Source organism: Bactrocera dorsalis, chromosome 1 (assembly GCF_023373825.1).
Source record: "Bactrocera dorsalis isolate Fly_Bdor chromosome 1, ASM2337382v1, whole genome shotgun sequence".
NCBI lineage: Eukaryota > Metazoa > Arthropoda > Insecta > Diptera > Tephritidae > Bactrocera > Bactrocera dorsalis.
Window position 1 is genome coordinate 102,737,526 of NC_064303.1, and position 23,746 is coordinate 102,761,271.

General features: G+C 36.3%; 2 protein-coding genes across 2 annotated transcripts; both read right to left on the reverse strand.

The window, feature by feature from the left end:
• LOC105231180 (adult cuticle protein 1) lies at positions 1 to 1,251 on the reverse strand. Its single transcript, XM_011212335.4, has 2 exons — positions 1,093 to 1,251; positions 1 to 753 (listed from the first exon to the last, which is right to left on the reverse strand). Exons 1-2 carry the CDS (start codon positions 1,096 to 1,098, stop codon positions 343 to 345), a joined length of 417 nt encoding a protein of 138 aa, XP_011210637.1. The 5' UTR covers positions 1,099 to 1,251; the 3' UTR covers positions 1 to 342.
• Positions 1,252 to 22,473: 21,222 nt separating this feature from the next.
• On the reverse strand, positions 22,474 to 23,444 carry LOC105231181 (adult cuticle protein 1). The gene is made up of 2 exons (XM_011212336.4): positions 23,290 to 23,444; positions 22,474 to 22,826 (listed from the first exon to the last, which is right to left on the reverse strand). The coding sequence occupies exons 1-2, from the start codon at positions 23,293 to 23,295 to the stop codon at positions 22,500 to 22,502; spliced, it is 333 nt and encodes a 110-aa protein (XP_011210638.1). The 5' UTR covers positions 23,296 to 23,444; the 3' UTR covers positions 22,474 to 22,499.
• Positions 23,445 to 23,746: the final 302 nt, after the last annotated feature.

Genomic DNA, 23,746 nt, shown 5'->3' on the forward strand with positions numbered 1-23,746 from the left:
TGTATGTATATGTGTACAATGTACATATTATATTATTTATTATACATAAAAAATATAGATATGCCTTAAACATATGTTGCATAAAAAAATGTCGGTAAGTGCATTAGGATGTGGGTTGCGGGATATCGGAAACGAAACTACAGAAACGGCGGAAATCTGCATTTCGCTCTAAAATATACATAATCAGTTTGTGCGGTGGCATCCTCCATTAGTTATCAGTGTCGTCAAATTTGTATTAAGTATAGCTGCTGACAGCATGCAACCATACGTATTTCTGTTTGGGTTTTTTTTTTGATATGTTGGGATATGCGTTGATCTGGATGAAAAGCATTTGGAGCCATATTAATGCGTGCCTGGAGCAGGTGCCAAGTTCAAAGAAGTCGCCGAGTTGATGTGTCCAGCCAAGGGAGCAGTATGAATAGCGCCGCGAGTCTTAGCCACATACACGCCAGCACCATGACCCAAAGCCAGAGGAGCAGCAATCGGAGCAGCGATGGCAGCACCTACTGGTCCTTGGCTGAGTGAGATGCCGGGGATGCCACCGTGCAAACCGAGTCCAAGGCCACCCAAACCGGTGATGGCAGCTGAACCGCCCCAAGCGGTTGGGCCACCCCAAGCGCCCTGTGCTAGCAAGGGGCCACCGCCCAATGAAGAGGTCACATACGACACAGCTGGAGCAATTTGAGCGGTTAGTGGCAGCAGGGAAGAGTTAACACCGACGGCAAGAGCCAACATGACTACGGCAACAACGAACTGGAAGAGAGTGGGGGAGATATAGTTAGAGTTAGGGTTTAATAAATATTTTTGGAAGGAATTTTTTTTAGTTATTAATTTTTTTTTTTTAGTTATTATTTTTTTTTTTTATTATTTTTTTTTTTGATTTTTGAATAAGAGTATTCATAATTCTTTGAAAAAATTTTAAGTTCTTTAATTAAAACTTTTTTTTCATTTTTTTTTTTAATTTTGACTGTTTGAGTTTACACATGAATCTTTAGTAATTTTTACGTTCTATTTTTTTTTAATTTTTTTCACAATTTTCAATCGTCTCGGCATTCTACGTAAATCCTCCAGCACCGTTAAACTATGTATTACCTTCATGTTTGCTGATTAAAGCGAAGAAGGATTTGAGAAGTAAAAGAAAAGGATTTGCTGTATCGCTACTAGACACACTCAAGAAGTGTTGACTTGATTCTGATTCCGAATACGAAATTATACCAACTTTTATACTAAAAAATTCGTTGAACTTCATATGCAGCGACGCTATAAAATAATTGCAGCAGCAACAACAACAAGGAGCAACAAAACATAACTGTAACATTAACAGTTAGCATTTAGCTGCTGAAGAGCGACAGGAGCACCAACGCCGGGCGGCGGCTAAACTTCAAATTGCAACGAAACTTGTCTTGTTACATACTCAAAAAGCACAACAACAACAACTATTCCTAATAGCAAATGTATGAGCGACCGCATAAATGCATTGGAAGTAGAGTAATATTTGGTGTTGGTGTTTTTGCACGCCCCTCAGCCGCCAGCCTGTCCAAGCCGTCTGTTGTCTATACAAAACCCAAAATAACCTTTCACTGCCGGTTGCCTCTGCAGCCGCCACCAATGCGAAATTCCGATCTCAGCCCACTCAAATGGACTGCACTCAGCTCAACGCGGCTCCAATGCACAACATGCATACATACATATATACCGGCTGCAATCGGTTTGAAAAAATCTCAATGGCCAAATGTAAACACTAGAATATATTTATGTGTTGTTGCTGAGTTTGCTAAATGTTGCATTTGCGTTGTGTGTTTAGCAGCGTTGAACCGGCAAAGAACCGCCAGAAAGGTGCTGGAAAGCGTCTGTCAGTTTGTCAGCTTGTCAGTTCGAGTGCTCTAGTGCTAGACAGCTGCTTCAGCAGTGTCAAAAGTGCTCTAGCGCCCGCCCCCTATTTGTTGATGAGCATACTAATTGTATAATTAGTATAATTTTTATGCGGATATGTACGCAGAAATTATGAATAACTTATAAGTTCAATTAAAAGTAAAATATGCCAAGCTTTTAATGAAAAATGAAGTAAACTTAATAAATGCGCTGCAATGACAAGTAAATTTCATATGAACATATATGTACGTAGCTGAATAAATATTTCGGTATATGTTATATATGTATACATATGTGCATATGTACATATCTGACATCTGTATGTATGTATACCTGTATTAATAATATATCGCTTGCTCGTTGCAACCAAACCTAAATTCACTCAATTTACTCACTCATTGATTTAATTTACATTGACGTACACACATGCACACATCTGTAAGTCCACATTAAATATTAATATGCATTGTTTTTGTTTTGTTTTTTTATGATTTTTTCGTGGCGCTTAAATCTCAATTAGCTTTGGCAGTTACAAAATAATGGTCGCGTGCTTACACTGAAACTGTGTCTTTGAGATAATGAAATTATTTATCATTCAACGTAAAGCTGCCAGATTAAGAAAATGTATTGATTTAAAACAAACTAAAAAATAAGTAACGTAAACTTCGGCTGCACCGACACCATAATACCCTGCACAGATGCATTTCTTACAGCATAAAAGGGTATAAAACGATCTTAATGCTGATTTTGAGCGGATAGTCTGTATGGAAGCTATATGCTATAGTGATCCGATTATTTTTTTTTCAAAATATTCTCATTTACGATCGATACACTATTTTCTGATGGCATCAAATACCTCTTCTGGTATCGGAACCGTGGTGCTCTTAGTTCAGAGGAATGAGAGCGCGCCTTGTCCGTCTTCGGCAGTAAATTTTTTGAAAGACAATTGGCAAACAAATGGTTGTGTACCTCTTAGAATTCACTGTTGTTCCAAAAAAAGGCAACCATTTGCTTGGAAATGATTCGTGCACGATTGGATTAGGCTCATCTTGAAAGAGCCACATAGACGATTGCTGTTTACTCTTGGGCTCATACACAACACCATCGTATCTTTTTAACATTTCTCTCAACCAATCAACATGAGGCAGCCTTTTTTGAGCGCTTCACAAATTAGGTGGGATCCATCGAGAAAAAATATTTTTGCAATCAAATGTTCATGTAATATTTATTTTATGTTAGTCCCACATAACGACATAACGATCTTGCAATATAAACTTCTGCACAGCATCAATAGTTTCTGATTTTAAACGACCTTCATGAAATACATCTTTGAGTGATCTGCGACGTCGATTGAATTTAATACCAATTACCAACGAATAACACTGATCTTTGATGATGCTTCATGGCAAAAAATTTAATAAAGTTCTTCATTGATATGTTGCTGAGTTAATACACGTCGAAAGTTCATGTTTTTTTGGTCGAGATGAATGTTTTAAGTTACTGTAAACAACACAAATAGCGCTTGTATGGCATTTTTTATAGAAGGAGGAAGTATCGAAAGCCGGAAGCAACGGAAGCAGAACCACCGGATTAAGTTTTACTTCACGGGAGAGAGAAAGACTTTAAGTTTCATCTATCATACAGCCGGACTGACGCTTAATATACTGTATATAACTTAGTTTTGTCATAACTGGAGTTGATGCTTCGGTGGCAACTAAGTATTTGGGATAGGTGGAAGTCTAGGTCCCAATGTTGCCCATATACCCACGAATGGATTTCCAGGATAAGTCTGTGGGTACACCGTTATTAAGTTGAGGTTTGCCACCATAGCTGTCACAATGTGATGCTTTTGTTTCTTTTTGTCTTCGGAAAGCACTTTGTTACTCGGATATCAGTGGCCCTATTCACAACGTTAGTGCTCGCATGCCAAAATGTTCTGAGGATGCAGAATATCAAAAATGTAAAAATTTACAATAAAGTTGTGAGTTGTCAGATACAGATCAAAATCGAACAATGTAAGAAAATAATTTTTATAACTGAGAATATTTGGAAATCTATTTTGGCGTGTTTTCAAAGAGATTTGTTACTGTGAAAATATTAAATATGATCTAAGGCCATAGGTTAGGTTAGGTTAGGTTAATCTGCTTGGGCAATAAGCCACGCATAGACCAGTTTTGGTCCTTTGCGATACCAGATGTAGTTCAGTTCTTAGGTTCAAGAGAAGTAGTCATCCTTTAGGATGGCGCTTGATACGAATTTTAACAGACATGGTCCGACAGCCAGAAGTAATCTTTTGTATTATATAATAAGGAATTTTAACGTATGGATAATTTGAAATAAGAACTATTTCATATTTTTTACTTCACAAATCCGTATATAAAGTGATGTACCCTAATTAAGTAGGATCTTCAAACTAAGGTGGGACTTCTCTGTGGCGAACATGTTTTTCTTAATACTGACTGGTACTTGTGGCTTTTAAGATTATTATTAGCTAATATCTATTATAATACTAAATATTATGAATTTATTTAATTTAAATCCCGAAACACATATGAAAAGCTTTCAAAGTATCTTTAAAAAGAGTTCCGAATCCAACTTAAGTCAATTTAAATACACTGTCAGGAATAATTTAAGAAAATTTATTAGTCAATTAAAAAGCTTGTGTGCAAGACTAAACTACTATAATTAATTAATAACTGTTATCGGCAATATTTTAATAAATATGCGGAAAATAATTGCTAAGCAAGGTCTAAAGTACTGCTACAAGGTATTCTCATGTACTATTCAAATACTTGTTATCGCTGACTTTTACAAGTGTAATGTGATAGCTCTACAACTCTGAATAATGTGAATATTTATCACCTAGGCGTTCAAGTGCAACAAACAAACATAACTGCAAAGACACTTGGGTAAGTCGTGAAATTACGCTTAACAAAGGTCAGCTGCATTTACACATTGCTGAGGTTCTGCGGTGGCTTAATCATCCATTTCTGCGGCACAATGCCAGCTTGGTGAAGGGGTTATACAAAATTCAACACACGCTTCAGCCAGCACGCCCACATATATAGATATATTTAGCACTGGTGAATGCTGGTCAAAGAGCATAAAGAATAGTTAGTAAAAGGGTGGGTTGCATAAATAAATAATCATTGGTCCACAAATCAAAATTTGACACAAATAAAAACTAACTGAAATGTGCTTTATAATTGCAAGGCTAATTATCTCAGTTAATTGCTTTGATCAACAGATAATCATGAGCAATTAGAGCGATTGTGGCGAGATTGTCAACTTGGTTTAACGACTCAAGTGGTGCCATAAAGTGGTCAGAGGTGCTGTCAGTGGCCACTGGTGTATTTGTGGAATGACAGCACCCATAGCATTCACCTATAAATATCTATATTTGTACAACAAAAAAATAAATGCCACAAACTATATTATAATGTCACATAGTTGTAATGTCATGCATACATACTTAACTCTAACTGTATGCTACATGCCGGAGTACTATGTTATGTTGAATGTGCAAAATAATCGTAGGAAACAAAAGCTCAACTTTATTCGTTTATTTTTGCTCAATGCTCAATTGAGCTAAATTTTGTTGCCACAAGTTAATTTTCCGTATAATTCGATTGCCCATAGTCTTTTTGCACATTTTTTGTACAACAAACCTTCACAGCACACCGTTATACATATGCTTTAGCTTTCGGTTTGAAGGCGTTTAAAAATTGTTTGCTGTACATACATACATTTTATTTCTTATCAGCGATGACTTTTTGTTAGTGTGAGTAATTTGTTGCTGAATATTTTTTGTTGTTGTTATTTTTTTTTGTTTTTTCTTTGTTTTTGCTGTTGTTGAAATATTTTTGTGGTTGATTGCTTTGTTAAAAATAATTTCAAAAATATAAATTCTTGGTAAATAACCTGTTTGGTTGTGATATGATTATATGAAAACCGTTATGTTTGTTACCGTAATTGCTGTGAGTGACTATATTGCATACATTATTTTTATTCGTTACTAAATATGGTGGCATATATTTATTTCATTGATTTACAGATTTTTTTATTTTGGGGTAACCTATGAACATTTGGAACTGTTTATGCTCTATTCGTAGTTCTTCAAGGTGAGGCAGTGAAACGTATGCTCCATCGTCGTCGATTGGAGGATCGAGTTCGCCATATCTTAGTATTATGCTTTCACCACCATTTAGCATTTTGGTGAAGTGTTACCTCCATAATTTTAGTATGGCATCAGTCACTAGATTACCTCTCGCGGTCATGCTCCGGTCTTGAAACCTTCTGTTATTCGCCGCATTTTTTCGTAGAATTTTCGAGCATTACCCCTGTCGGCCAGTTTATCTCTTTTTAGTCTGCCTTAGCAATAAATTACCTCGCATCCCGCTTCAACTCTCGGTATCTATCCAATCCCGCATATGTTGTAGTCGATTATAACGTTGCGAGGTAGGCAGTTTATTTTCTCTCCACTGCGGCACGGTACTCTAAATAGTAGCAGCTGTTCTTTCGCAGTTTCCGAATACCAATGTTTTCGTTTGTAGCTGCAACAAGATAGTCTATCACAACATGGAACACAAATTTGCTTAAACATTTTTATTTCTAGTTCCGTTATTTCACCTGCATGTCTAGAAGTATGAGATCTGAGGTATTTTAACATTGAACTGGAAGCAAGATGTTGAGAATATTCTATATTTTCTTCTTCCAAGCAGATGTTTGCGAAAGCATATGACAGAATTTCCGATCGAACTCCGATCGGACAGTGGTCTAACTGGCCTCCTACAACTATTGTACGGTTAACTGTGCTGTGGGTGAAGAACTTACTTGACCTCTTACGATTTACCCTGTGCTAAACAGACTTTGCGACTGCATAGTTTCTATCAGCTTTACTGCGCTTTTCGGGGCCCAAGCATCCAGTAGTGAGCTAGAAGTCTTCGCAGCTCGCATTCTAGTGTAGACATTCATGCACTACTCTCAAGCATACAGCCAGCGAGTTTTAAGCTAGTATCAGCACTCTACTAACTGAGTGGATAGCATCACTCTGCAGGAGACTACGATCCGGATCAGTTCTACTCTTACCTTGATGGCAGCTTCTTCATCTGGAAACACATGAATATGAGTATATGTAAGTATGCATAGAAAAATCTAGGAGAGTGGCGAATTGAAGAACCAAGAGTGGTAAAATTAAAATAGTTGGTATGAGAGAATATATTTAATAGAACATAAGTCATCCTGAAGAGTGTTGACTCGAATAAAACAGGTATAAAACTACGAGGCGTGTTCAAAAAGTATTGCGAATCGTAACTGACAGTTTTCTTCGATTGCAGGGGCGTGGTGCATCATGAGTTCTTGCCACAGGGAAGAACGGTCAATAAGGAATATTACCTGCAAGTTATGCGCAATTTGCGCGAAGCAATCCGCCAGAAACGCCCGGATTTGTGGAAGAACAAAAATTGGCTTTTGCACCACGATAATGCCCCTGCTCACACATCGTTGCTTAAGCGCGACTTTTTGGCCAAAAACAACACACTAATGCTGCCGCAACCACCGTTTCCCCAGATCTTGCCCCCTGTAACTTTTTCTTGTTCCCTGCACTGAAGAGGCCCCTGAAAGGACGACACACAGTGGTGCCGCTTCATACAAGCCGCGGCAAAAAATAGAAGGAATCGAGTTAGGGCTTTGAAATTTGGCACACATCTCTCATATTGCCAAATTAGATGAAAAAAAAAAATGTGTTAAAATCCGCCCATATAACACAAAAATCAAAAATCATCCTACAGTAACAAAATTTTCTACAGTGTAATATTTTGTAAATATAAGCTTGTCCAGAAAAAATAAAGCAAATCCGCCCACAATTACGCCCATCTCCCATATAATATAATCACAAAAGTTGCAATATTTTCGCTGTTATCACAACTAGACTGTTAAAAATTGTCAAACGTTGAATCAATAAAAATTATTATTTCTCTAAAAATGAAACTAGTCCGCCCATAACTACGCCCACCTCCCATATCCGATGAAGCTAAAAGCAAGTGCATTACATCTTGATTTGTAGGAATTCTGTCACATTTTCTAGAATGATTAAGCCTATATTTCTTGTAATCTTGATCTATTGCTGCTTGACTATTGATTGTATTTAATATTATTTTAAATTTCTGCAATATCACAATATTTTATTTCTTTTTCCATTTCAAAATTTCGTGTTTTGTTAATTTTTTTTCACCCGTTTGCACTTCTCTCGGTATCACATACGAACGCCAAACCCTTTGAGCGTTTTACTATATTGACCTAGTAACATCACCCTGACTTGGATTTTCTCACCCCCAGATTAGCTGTTGTACTGTGTAATTAGTTCAAATAATATAAGGCATCTAAACTAGTATTTTGTTGTTGTTGTATAACGAGAGACAACTCCAGAAAATAACAATAAAGCAACAAACCGAACAATCAAAAAAACAAACAAAACAACGAAAAAAAAAATGAAAATGCAACAGACAAGGTTATAGCTATCTTTGATACTTATCCGCACGTATCCGCAGCTAATTTTTTCGTAATCAAATCCCTTAAAGTGTACATAAAATATTAGGACTAACTAGACTATGTAGGTACATGTAGCTAATAGTCAAAACTATAATTTTTATGTAAAAATGTTTAAAAAATGGTTTTATTTTAAAACTTTGTCAAAATTGACATGAATTAGGCCTATGAAATGAAAATAATTATTTTATAATATATTATAATATATATTAGGATAGACTTTAAAGTCACTTCTAATTGCATAAAACGTCGACACCCCATACGTCTGTTCTCATACTTTTCTCAATATTTTTCACAATTTTCAAGAGAATTTTTTTTATTTGACTTTAAAAATACGTTGTTGCGTCAGTGAAATGGCAATTCGCAAATACGTGATAAATTAAACTATATTCATTGTCTAGAAACACTACTGGAATGAAATTTTGTTAAAATTAGATAGTTAACAAGTAAGGAAGGGCTAAGTTCGGGTGTCACCGAACATTTTATACTCTCGCATGATAAAGTGATAATCGAGATTTCATTATCCGTCATTTACATATTTTTCTATTTTGGTTCCTAATGTATATATTGTACTATACAGAGAAGGCATCAGATAGAATTCAAAATAGCGTTATATTGGAAGAAGGCGTGTTTGTGAACCGATTTCCTCCATATTTCGTACATGTCATCAGGGTGTTAAAAAAGTATTATATACCGAATTTCATTGAAATCGGTAGAGTAGTTCCTGAGATACGGTTTTTGGTCCATAAGTGGGCGACGCCACGCCCATTTTAAATTTAAAAAAAAAAAGCCTGGGTGCAGCTTCCTTTTGCCATTTCTTCGGTAAAATTTAGTGTTTCTAAGGTTTTTTGTTAGTCGGTTAACGCACTTTTAGTGACTTTCAACATAACCTTTGTATGGGAGGTGGGCGTGGTTATTATCCGATTTCTTCCATTTTTGAACTGTATATGGAAATGCCTGAAAGAAACAACCCTATAGAGTTTGGTTGACATAGCTATAGTAGTTTCCGAGATATATACAAAAAACTTAGTAGGGGGCGGGGCCACGCCCACTTTCCAAAAAAAATTACGTCCAAATATGCCCCTCCCTAATGCGATCCTTCGTGCCAAATTTCACTTTAATACCTTTATTTATGGCTTAGTTATGACACTTTATAGGTTTTCGGTTTCCGCCATTTTGTGGGCGTGGCAGTGGGCCGATTTTGCCCATCTTCGAACTTAACCTTCCTATGAAGCCAAGAAATACGTGTACCAAGTTTCATCACGATATCTCAATTTTTACTCAAGTTACAGCTTGCACGGACGGACGGACGGACAGACGGACGGACGGACAGACGGACGGACAGACGGACGGACAGACGGACGGACGGACAGACAGACATCCGGATTTCAACTCTACTCATCACCCTGATCACTTTGGTATATATAACCCTATATCTGACTCTTTTAGTTTTAGGACTTACAAACAACCGTTATGTGAACAAAACTATAATACTCTCTTTAGCAACTTTGTTGCGAGAGTATAAAAATTATATATTTTTGCCGCCTATTACCCACTGTGCGACGTTACGCTTCTCTTGACGAGATGAAGACGGCGTCGAAGCAGGAGCTGAAGAAGATTAAAAAAAATGATTTTTTGAAGTGCTTCGAAGATTGGAAAAACCGTTGGCACAAGTGTATAATATCTCATGGGGATTACTTTGAAGGGGACCAAATATATATTCATGAATAAATAAATAATTTTTAAAAAAACACAAAATTCGCGATACTTTTTGCACACCTCGTATGTAATAGATGAACTAAATCAAAATAAAGCCGCCTAGTGATTCACGGAATCGCTGAAAAAAGTGGTATTTGTGGAACAAATAACCGGTTTAAGTAATATAATAGAATATAAGTAATAGAATAGAGTGCTTCCTGGAGCGTATCGAAGCAGCTACTTCTGCTTGGAAGACCTGCTATGGTAGGTATAGCCCCCTGTTTACAATTCCTCACTTAATTAGGCTTTTGAAACCAACCTGTTTTTCATGACATACAAGGATAAGTGGTCACGAAAGCCTTGAAAATGATGTGAGTGTGAAAACAGACAGTAGAATACTTACTTATTTTAAGAATTCGCTATCAATAGTGGGAACTCTTTCTGCAAGCATATTATATGGTTCCCCATAAAGTATGAAACAAACACAATCCCTTTAGTTAAGTGATTAAAAATGGATCCAATTTCTCTCCGAAAATATTATAGCCTGGAGTGCTAAGGATCAAATAACTTTTCATATTTTCTTTATAACAGATTCAAAGCAATTTTCAGCCATATACAACAGTATATTTATATATATTTTCGCATAAAGGTATATACATACTTTATATTATTTGAATATGTAATAAATAAGGCATTTAAGGTGTGTTTGCAACAAATAGCGGTCAATTGTCAATCTCAAAAAACTGTAAATTTAAAGTACCAAATAATAGAGTTAACTCACACTGCTACACATATAAAAATATGAGTTTCCAACAATAATATAATAATAAAGTCAGTTGCAGCAGATAGTGTCACTAAAACCATAGCAATTTCATTGGCAGTAATAATATATCAGAAGCAAAGCGGCTTGTGTTTTATGTGCCTTCAATGCAAATACATATCGACATATATGCCTTTTATGTAACAAACAGCGCATAGAAATGAAAAGTAAAAATAACCTACGCTTCAGGACTACGCCCACATTCTCAAAGAGTATTGCACAAAAGGCAAGCGGTTGTAAGATTTGTAGTGGCCGCCGCCGGCACACAGAGCCGCAAGTGCCCCCAATTGCCCGAAGTGAGCTTTGCAGTTAATTCAATTAAAAAAGCGATCTGGTTTAACGATTTACAATAAACGTAGGCGGAGTTCTTGCAGGAAATGTGAACTATTAAAGAACTTGTTTACCGTTCAATAAAAGGCTTTTAATAGACTTAAAAAGGTTATTATAAAATAAATTGAGGTGACTGAAAATTGTAAAACAAAAAACAAAATCTGTTTGTGACGGATTTAAAAGCGGATATATATTATTAAGTATGTATTTATAAAGATATATGAGTAGATATATGTATGTAGCATCTCTGCTGGATGATAGTTTGCAAGTGGTGGGAACAAGTCTTATATTGGCTCCAGACGACTGTTTTTAAACTCTTGCAACGTGTATAGTAGTTTTGTTCATCTAACGATTGAAGCATTGGAATTATTGTTAATCGATCTCAAATCCGGGGTCGTAACGCAAGAATAGTTTAACTAGAAATATAAAAACTGCACTTCCGTGATCTTAGCATAGGAGTATAATTGTGCTTAAAAGACAATAATTTTCATTAATATTAATACAATTAATCACTGAAATTTGAAACTGCTGTCATAACATAAGCAATTATAATTATAAATCTGAATATGTCGAGAAAAATATAATGCAGAGAGTCTCTATTATGGTATATATTATATTATACTAACGCCATAAATTAATACAAAAACTGCTTACTCATATTACAATGTCGCGCCAAACAAAAGTTCCTCCAGGTGTTGCTTGTAATTGCTGACATAGCGATCTTTTGCACTGATATTCCCGATAATTCGAGCAATCGCTAAATGTTTTACATATTAAGTTCATAAAGATATACATATAAACATTTGCATACGAGTAAGTTGTAGTAAACCGCGGTACATACTAATACAAGTATTAGAGCAATCCATCATGCCTGACACCATGATTACCGCAACGACTTTTACGCTAATTAAGTTGACATATTTCCTGCGAAACAAATCATGTATAATGCATATGAATGAAATGATTGAATAGACATAAATATGATAAAATAGAGATTGAAAGAATTTAAGATTTTATAAACGATTAGTGCGCACTAAATCGTCTGGAAATTCATGAACATGAGGATATGCTTGCATATAAAATTTTAGAAGAGTGGCGAATCGATGAAATAACTGGTATAAGTGAAATTATTGGTATAATGGAATATATATAACATAATAGAGAGCTTCTTAGAGAATAACGTGTCTAAAAAAACTGGTATAAATAAAATAAGTTGACTTAGTCAGAGAATTCAGCTTGGAGAGGAAATAAAAAAAATAATATAAGTCAAATAAACAACTGGTATAAATAGAATAGATAGACTTAATCAAAGAAAATTCACCTTGGAGATCTATGGAATCTATGGATCTATGGACAAAATGTCGCATAATTAAAACCGACAACTGGTATAATTAGAATAGTTGATATAATAGAATACATATAAAATAATAGAAGTCATTCTAGAGAAAAACGAGTCGAACACAACAGGTATAAATAATTTAGGTTGACTTAGTCAATGAGAATTCGGCTTGGAGATTAAACAAAAACTGTTATAAGTGAAACAGACAACTGGTATAGGTAAAACAGTTGATATAATGGTACACAAATAACAAAATAGAAGTCGTCCTGGAGAATAATGAGTACAACACAACTCGTATAAATAAAAAAGATAGACTTAAACAAAGATAATTCACCTTGGAGATCTATGGAAGTGAACAAAAAAGTAATATAAGTGGAACAAAGAACTGGTATAAGTAAAACATTTGGTATAATAAAATAGAATGGAGTACTTCCTGGAGCGAGATGAGTCGAACTCAAAAATTAAATAGATATGCAGCCTTGGAATGGAATCGAACAAAAACTGGTATAATAATAAACAACTGGTATAAGTATCAAATGTGGTAAAATAGAATATACGTAACAAAATAGACTTCGTGGAATCTGTGAAGTCGAACAAAACTGGAGAAATAAAATAGATGGGCGTTATCAAAGAGAACTACAGAATCGAACAATAAAGTGGTATAATTAAATAGGATTGGCCGAATCACAAAGAGAGCGTATAAATAACTATGTTATATGCGAAATATAGAAGAGGAGTGACGCATGCAAAACTACTCACAAGTCAGTCAAATGACTTCATGTTCCTTGCAACGCTTCACCAAAATTGTGTTCGAACTATATTTTCTGTCATAATTTTGTTACATATTCCACTTACGAACATATCTATTCCATATATACAAAGATATTCACATATATTCATTCATATGTCTCAGAAAATTGTATGTCTGTATGTGACGGTGTTTACATATGTGTCAGCACAGTATATGAATACCGACTTTGAATTTTGAAGTCCACCGTGACTTTGCTGCAAATTGTCGACGCCCCTTCAACCGTTTTGCTAAAAGCATGCCACAATCGCGTTTAGAATTACCGTTGGTTGGGTGCTAAGTGCGCCGTGCAGTTCTATTTCGGACAGTATTTTTACACCACAATTTTTAATGTGTTCGTACCGCCTTTTGTGGCGATATGCAAAAGTATTTTTGATTAATAGCCAGAATTGCAATGAGGTCAGACATTTAAGGGCAATTGAGCCATAGCGCCCAAACATATCTATATCATATATACGAGTATGCAAAAGTGTACTTATATATTATGTATAGTATGATGCATACACCAAAACAAATAATTTTAACCTTCAAGTGGGCAATGGTACGTAAACAGCTCAGCTTAAATTTTATTTAGCTTTTATATTTCCAAAAAATATTTGGTGGTTATATCATTGCATGAGTGATCGCAACTCGTATTTATATATATTATGTACATATTTATACAACTAAAAAGCTTCATTTAATTTTAAAATTTATACATATTTCACCCAAAATGGGTTAAACTCAATACATGCATAATTTAACATAAAACCGCATACTAGAACATAAGAGTCCAATTATGTCCATATACAAGTATAATACAATATATACCGCAAATATAGTAATTTGGACTACATACAACATATTAAAAACATACAACATAAAAAAACGGCAGTTGCACGCGTTTTTGAACCACAAATATATGACACTACAATTTTATGACGGAATTCAATCTGTCGGACACTTAAAAGGCCAATAATGAGACATTTTTTTATTGAAATAACACTTCAAACTTCGCCATTCACTTAAATTAAAGTCAGGCTACTACTTTGAGACTAAATTCAGCGTCTAAGTGTAGCAAGTAGATGATTATATTTCATGGTCGCGATCAAGGTGTTACTCGCAATTCTGCTTGAGTTATGGCTCTATAAAGAGCGAACTTGAAATTTAGTGTTAGAGATGTATTGACTTTTTTATTAATATTTTCAGAAATATGATATAGATTTTTATTAAAGGAAAGACCTTAGCTTTAAAATACTATCATGGCAGGAGCTAACAATACTTTTTTCGGAGTTGGTATTTTTAACAGCTGTTACTTAATTTACACTTAGTTTGGTTTGCCATTTCATAATCATAATTCCTTAAAGTTTACAATTCGAGCAACCATGGATCAGTTTCACAATACGTACACTGTAGTGGGTAATGCGCAACCGCGAAATGAGCATCCTCATGGACGCCGTACAGTGCTCAATGAAGACTATATATACATCCACTTTATAAAAACTTTGCTGAAGCATCTTGGTTTGCAAGCTTAAAAATCCTAAAAATCTAAACGCCATTATATCCTCAAAAAGTCGCTGTGTGATGAGCCCTATGAGCAGAGGTAATCATTGGTTCATATTTTTTAAAAAATTGAATGAATGGTAATATTACAGGCAATGGGGAATCCCACAGCCCCACAGTCAACTTAACAATCAACTTATTGGAAAACACTTTTTGTAAACCGATGACGTGGCCTGTGTGGAGTTATGGATGACGATGCCTATCTATTTCAAGCTGCCTGCCATGTGCCTTTTTGGTGACCATAACTACCTAAACGCACAAATCGCCTATATAGCCATATAGGGGTATGGACTTCGCCCAAAACCGCTTCATAATGAAAACGTGTTCCTTTTTGGCGACCATGAGTACCTAAATGGATCACTTGGGTCACATTGCCTGTCTAATTTACGATGCTATAGAAAACATATGACGTGACCTGTGTGGGGTTATATGAAGTCACTTGTCTGCACGGATAAGCCCGAAATGATTGACGAATTGAGGATTATATTCGAAGCGTTATTGCTTAAATGCGCCTTTCGGCTGGCATTTATTCGAACCAGCCGCGGCGATCAACTAACCGAAAACATTTTAAAACATAATGCATAAATAAGGGGTTCCTTATTTTTATAATAAAAGAAAATTCTTGGATATCCTTTCTATTACACATAAACTCCTAAAAATGGATTACCGGATCAGCGACTCGTTTTAAGCTAACTACGAGTTTAAGAAGTTCATTCTGGCAAAAGCTGGGCAACAGAGGAGGAAGTGACAAGATGATTCCATCTTACCTTTCTCTATGCAGATTTTGCAAAGAGCGTCTGACCAAATATATAGCTGCACTGCGTGTGAACTTATTGAACAGTGTCCAGTCAGCACATTAGTATGGAGAACCTCTTACGGTCACACAAATTTTGCTTGTTGATCAGATACTGACTCGAACCTTTTACAGTTCACTCAAGTTTTTTATAGTTTGCTGAACGCAATCGGAGTCACACAAGTTCGCAGAAAACCGACTCGAACCTCCTTTAGTTCACTCTGGACCAGAAGGTCGCACAAGATCTGCTTATTAACCAGCGCTCGCCGAGCTCAGTGGAGGCTTAAAGGTCGAACGCAGGAAGTCATCGCACAGACGACTCGCATTCAATTGGATTAAATTGAGGAAAAGACTTATCGACTGTGCAGTTTCCGGTTCCGCTCTGACTGGGCATCCAAAAAAGTCTAATATTGAAGAAGCTTGAAACTATTGCTAAGAAGGTCATGCAATCATTAACTAGTTTTGAGCACACAGCGAGCTCAAAGCCAGTGTAGCCGCTCGGCTTTCGGAGGGAATGCACACTACTCTTTAGAAAGCAGCACTTGAGATCAGTACATCTTCTACAACTTTGATAGCAGTCACCTCCACTTCAAAGACGCTTAGTTGTCTGAAGCGGCAGTTTGTCGAGAACTCGCGATAGAAGCCAGCAAATCCCCCTTTAGGCTCGATCCATCCATGAGAAAGCTCAGTGCATACCTTGTCCAACGACTTCAATTTTTTAGGTAATCATCTGCTTGAAAGACGCTATAGTAGTCTGGTAGTCTGAAACTAGAGTTGATGGATAGCTGCCTGAGGATTGTTCGTGTTGACCTACTGAAGGAAATTGGACAGCTATTTATCAGTTATTGAAAAAAAAATCAGTTTTTCGTATGAAAAAGAAAGACTTGGAGATATGTATCATATCAAACCAATAATGAATTTCAGCTCAGAATACTCATAAGTTAGTTCAATACACTTTATACATATCTTATATACATACTATACATATACATATAACACTAAACATATGTATTTATTTATTGTAAAAATAATATTTCACAAATTTCAATTGCATGACTGACTTTCCTGCTCCATTAACCGTTACCATTAATTCATTGCGAAATTCAATTCAATTAAAAAACGAAACACAAAATGCAAAAGAAATAATGCCATAATTCAATTTTCAGTTGAAAAGCACAAAGCAGCCATTACACGCCGCGCCCAAGAATGTTGTGCATTTCCTTGAACAAATGCGCTGAGATATGCGTAATATGCAGCCATTGTAATTACAAACATGATAACAATTCTAATAAAACTGTCAAACAAAAAACATATACACGCACACATACATACATATATGTATATTTATAGCGCACTTACAACACCCAAGCGTATAAACAACTTTTGCTGATAGCCGCACTTGTAGGCAAAAACGCGACCCATGTACAGCTGAACACTCGCGCCAACTTGTTTTGCTACCACTTGCCTACACATACATAAGTACATGTGTATACGTACATATATTACATGCATAGCTGATCGTACTACCAATAACTTAACGCTGGCGGCAAGCAATTTGCAACGCATTACAGCTTGCAGTTGCGCGACTCGCCCGCCAACTCGCTGACACACTGACTGCCTGGTTAACCGCTTGGTTGCTGGGCGGCGCGGTGCGGCCAAGCCCAAAAAGACCAGCGCGGCGCTGTATAAGATCACTGGCCAGCCAGCATGCTCACGTACGCTTGCCATAAATCTCGCGCCCAGCACCCGACACCGTGTGCGCGTGACAGCACGTCAACACTACGCAGGCGCTCCGCTTCCGCTGCTTTGTCTTCCTCCATTTACTGTCATTGCTTCTGCTATCGTGGCCAAAGAATGCACAGGCATGCGTAAGCGCTGAATATTTCCATGGCGACACACAAAATTGTTGCATACGCAATGCAACATGTTGCTGCTGCAACGGCCAAGTTCAAGTGCACGCAGCGCGCGCCGTGTTTTACGCGTTTTCGAAACACACAGCAAATACCAAAACACGCCTTGACAAATTGGCGGGGCAAAATTACAAAATTTTAAGTTCAATGTGTAAACGGCAGTGACATATATTATATACGGCGCACTTGTAGTTGCGTTGCGTGCTTGCTGATCGGTCATTGTCGCGCGTTCGGCGCACATGCGTTCGCTCAACCTACATAAATATGTATGGCATGGCAGATAGCGTACCAGATCAGCCTAACTGTGAGAGATTTGGCAGAATGTGTGCTTGCCCGCTGGTTGGAGGTCAGCACAGCTGCGCGACAGGTTTACACGCAGTTTTAGCATGAATGCAAAGACACACGCCCCGCCAGCACCCACCCATCCTTGCGATCTGTGGCAATGCGCGAGCAATTTGTGTGCGTTTTGTACGCAATGAGTTGGCGAATTCGGTGCGAGCCACTTCGTTTATCATAAATGTGTGTACATGTATGCGTGTGTTTGTTTTCTTATTTGTGTTTTTTATCTCAAAAATGTTCATTTTTTTCTCAATGAGTTTGACCGCAAATACGAATTTATGATTTTTATTTTTGTCTACGCCTGATTGCGTTTTGAAAATGCAATCGCGCGCTGTGTTTTGTTTATTTTAGTAACCGCTTGTTGCGCCGCTATTTGTTTAGCCAATTAAGCGATATTTTGTCAATCAATGCTTGTTAAACATTTTTTAAATATTTTGCTCTTTGTGATTGTAGTCAATGAGATTTTACTTCCTACTTCGGTATATTTATTTTTATATCGCTGTAGACACCTGTATATCAATGTTAATTTAATAGTAAAGTATGGGAGACTAAGTGAATTGACACACACATATATACTTTCATGGTATTTCGTACAAACCTTATTAGTCTCAAAGTGGGGCTATCACTGCTATATAATATATGGATATACTACTGTGATCAAATTGAAAGGTGAATTTTGTCCATTTCATTTCCTTCAAAGTAATCCCCTCCCGCTGCAATACACTTATGTCAACGAATTTTCCAGTCATCATAGCACTTGGAAAAATCCTCCGTCGTGATGGCCATCAGAGCCTTCTTCGATTCAGCTTTTATATTCTCAATTGAGTCAAAACGGTGTCCTCGGAGTGGTCATGTGAATTTGCTGAATAGCCAGAAGTTACACGAAGGTAAATCAGGCGAATGCGGTGGTTGCGGCACGATATTAGTTGAAAATATAGCGAAATGATCACGAATAGCCAATGCAATATGAGATAGTGCATTATCGGACTTCTATGTTCAATAAATTCAGACATATGTAGTAAAAATCGAAGAACTCACTTTTAGAGCCTCACAAAACCACGCGTATCTGTAATACTAATTGACCGTATCTGTAATATTTTGAGGTGAAATTTAGCCTAGATGTCGCTAACAGTACTACCAACTTACATATCAATTTACAGAAAAAATTTACTGATTCGAAAAATACGCGAAGTATAAATTAAAAATTCACCTTTCAATTTAGTAGTATAGGAGATATTTCTTGCCCTTTTTCACTACCATACCCATTTGCTTCGCTTCTTTGTCCAACCTGGAGAAAGCAAAACTAACGATGCCGTTGTTATGGACGATAATTCAGCTCTGCAGCTCGAATTATTTTCTCCAAGAACGAATTGAAGAAGTCGCACGAAAGGGGGTCGCCTTGTCTGAAACCTCCTTTGGTGTCAAACGGCTCAAGGAGGTCCTTCCTGATCCTGACGGAGCTTTTGGTGTTGCTCAACGTCAGCTTATACAGCAGTATTAATTTTGCGGGGCTACAAAATTCAAACATAGTCCATAAAGGCGGCTTATTTTCGTGCCCACGAAAGCAGCTTTAAAATCGAAGAAGAAGTGGTGTATGTCGATCCTGTCTGCAAAGATCTTCTCCAATTTTTATAACGGGTGATTTTTTTGAGGTTAGGATTTTCATGCATTAGTATTTGACAGATCACGTGGGATTTCAGACATGGTGTCAAAGAGAAAGATGCTCAGTATGCTTTGACATTTCATCATGAATAGACTTACTAACGAGCAACGCTTGCAAATCATTGAATTTTATTACCAAAATCAGTGTTCGGTTCGAAATGTGTTTCGCGACAAATTTTGTTCAGCGATGAGGCTCATTTCTGGTTGAATGGCTACGTAAATAAGCAAAATTGCCGCATTTGGGGTGAAGAGCAACCAGAAGCCGTTCAAGAACTGCCCATGCATCCCGAAAAATGCACTGTTTGGTGTGGTTTGTACGCTGGTGGAATCATTGGACCGTATTTTTTCAAAGATGCTGTTGGACGCAACGTTACGGTGAATGGCGATCGCTATCGTTCGATGCTAACAAACTTTTTGTTGCCAAAAATGGAAGAACTGAACTTGGTTGACATGTGGTTTCAACAAGATGGCGCTACATGCCACACAGCTCGCGATTCTATGGCCATTTTGAGGGAAAACTTCGGACAACAATTCATCTCAAGAAATGGACCCGTAAGTTGGCCACCAAGATCATGCGATTTAACGCCTTTAGACTATTTTTTGTGGGGCTACGTCAAGTCTAAAGTCTACAGAAATAAGCCAGCAACTATTCCAGCTTTGGAAGACAACATTTCCGAAGAAATTCGGGCTATTCCGGCCGAAATGCTCGAAAAAGTTGCCCAAAATTGGACTTTCCGAATGGACCACCTAAGACGCAGCCGCGGTCAACATTTAAATGAAATTATCTTCAAAAAGTAAATGTCATGAACCAATCTAACGTTTCAAATAAAGAACCGATGAGATTTTGCAAATTTTATGCGTTTTTTTTTTTTAAAAAAGTTATCAAGCTCTTAAAAAATCACCCTTTACAAGTCTTTTCCAATATTTGGCTCATGGTAAATATCTAGTCAGTTGTTGATTTTCCAGGTCTGAAGCTACCCTGATAGGGTTCAATCTTTAATCTTTCATACAATACGCTCAATAGAACCTTATATGCTGCTCTCACGGTGGTTGGCGCTGATTGTGGGATCTATTCATCCCGATTGGAAGATGTTGTGCAAATGCTGGACACTTCTCTGGATTTCTTTCCGGCAAAGTTGGGTACTGTGAGTGTCAAACAAGGAGAGAAGTTCTATTAGAACATTTCCTTAAAGTAGACGCGCTATGAAAGGAAATGGTGCACAGAAGTCCTAGCAGATTATTGTTGAACATTTAAAAAAGACCTTCGAGAAACCAAATATTAACGAAAATTCCAAGTACTATTTTTAAGAAAATATATGTTTTGCTTTCACCAGAAAACCTGTTGTGTTGTTTTCATTCATATATTATTTGATACAAGTTTTCAAGTGACAAAAAAAAATTAAAATTTTGTTGATTCGTCGATTGATTAGATATTAATTCTTATCGCTCATTTGCTGCAAGACCGGCATAAATCAAAAAACGTGATTTTTGAGTTAATGCTGCAGAATTGTTCGTTATATCATACTTCATGTTGAGTGAAAAATTCATATGAATACCTCTTATATGCTCCGCTTGAGAAGAGGTGTAAGGTTGGAGTCACCGTGTAAGGTTGTAGTCAGTTGAAAACTTTAAACGCATTTTCTGGAGAATCGATTTTTTTGACTTATGCCGGTCTTGCAGCAAATGAGCGTTATGTACTTATACTGGATGCCACACAAATTGAAATAGGATTTGAAAGTGATTGTCTGTATTTCGATTTTCTTTTCGTTTTTAGAGGAGTAATTGGAATACCCTTTGTATAGTTCCAAGAACATAGAATGACATAAAATTGTAACTAAAATATTTTTCTAATTTTTTTTTTTAATTTTAAATTATATAAGCTGTATAATAATTTCGTAGGGAATGGCTCAAAGTTATTCACATTTGTGACACAGTTCAAAATTCTTTTGGTTGGCACAAAAAATAATCCAAATAGTATCCTTGGATAATAAAACTAATTTAAGTAGTCTTCAAGTTATCAATTTATCCAGGTATTTTGAGTGTTGATACTGGTAACGCCATCTTCCGTTAGCTTTACTAGTTTATGGAAAAGTACTTGGAATTCAGTTCTTCAAAATCAATTAGCAAATGGTAATCGCAAAAGCATTAGAAGTGATTGACTTAGTGTTAAGAAAGAAAAAATTAAATATTTTTAACAAAGTGTTGCTTTTTTTGATTTTGAATATCCAGTGCTGCTGCCATGAAGAAAAAAATGTTTTTGGAATAACTACTATAGATTGTTATAGTGAAAGAGAATTAACCTCTGTATATACTACTATGAGCTATAGTAGACTCAAAATAAAAAATAATTATCCTTTTTTCTAATATATGTATTTATTTTGATAACAATTCCAATTGACAGTAACAGTTTAGGAAAGAAGTATTGAATAAGAAATATGTAAAAAGTGGCAGTGACAAGCAAGATTATGCATTGAGCATTTGACTTAGATAATTATGCAATATCACAGTGCATTTATGGTAAAAAGAAAGTCATTAGTAGAATAGAAAGTGCAATTATAGACGAATATAGTTATACAGTGAGATTGAAAGAAATAAAAGGAAATGCGACAATTTTGTTTACCAAAGTGTTTAATTAAACTAAAATTATTTCGTTCTTAATCATTTCATTGTCTTTTATGTATATATGTATGTATTATTGTAAACATGTTGCAGGTATACCAGTTAAATTGCATATGGCCAGATTATGGTTGTATGTGTATTTATAGTGTATAAAATAGGTGCGTATATTCCCGTTCGAAACGCAATTTTTTGTTTACTCATAACTATCGGAAAATAATTATTTAGAGAGTGCCAGGAGCTGGTTGCAAGTTCACTGATGCTGCCGATTGTATGTGACCGGGCAGTGGTGCCACATGTACAGCGCCACGGGTCTTAGCCACATAGGTGCCTTCAGCGGCCACGACAGCGGGAGCAGCTACCACGGCGGGAGCGGTGATGATCTGTACTGGTGCTGGGGCGGCGACAACGGCTGGCACGGCGGCGGCATGTACGGCAACGGAACCAAGTGGTGAGGCCAAAACGGCGCCATTGATTTGACTGATCAATGGTACGACCGAGCAGTGGGCAGCGCCAAGGGCCAAAGCGAACAAGACTACGGAGACGGCGAACTAGAAAGTGGGGGGAGAAATGTTAATTTTATTGTTATTTCTAAAATGAGTTGTGTGTAGATATTAATCAAAATTATATTTAAATTGTTTTCTGTATAATTTTAATGTAACAATTTTTGCAGAAATCGTAAATTAGTTTTTTTTTTTTATTTTACTAGGATCTAAATTTATTTGAATTTAAGTTTTTGCTATCTGAAATCTTTAACTGAGGAGGCTTTAAGGTCTCTATTGTAACTATATATTATTAATTCTTTCAAAATATCGACAAATTAATAGAATATAACAATTTTTATTTCACTTTCGTTCACTCATTATTTTTTGTTGTCCAGTAAGTCTTTCTTTTTCAACACTATTATTAAATAAGTATAATAAAAACTGCACAGGAACACTCAAAATTATTTTATATCAACATTTTTTTATTTAGAACCACTTTTGATTTATGTATATCCTTTTTTTTGCCCACCTTCATGTTGCTTATTTTATGAGGTTTTGTGTTTGTTGGTTCAAATGAACTTTCTTAACAGCTCGAAGCTTGAAATCTTACTATGATCAATCTTGGCACTCAGGTGATCTTTTATACTTCTTGATTAGCATTTTGCCGCTGTTTCAGAAATGTTATACATTTTGCTTCCATGTCGCGCTGGAACATACAATTTGCTACACATAAGTCATATGTACAGATCGAGTATGTAAGTATGTGGACACTTTGCAAAGTATGTGATCGGTTGTGCACTTAGCTATTGTATGAACTTGTACATTATACAATGGACAATTTTTTTATAAAAATACCGAGACACAAGTAAAAAAAAATAAAACTCGACATTTTAATCCAGTACCAGTTCTGCTTTTCAATGGCAAATTAATATCGAATCGATGGCAATGGCGAATGAGCGTGTAGAAATATCTACATAAATGGCCTG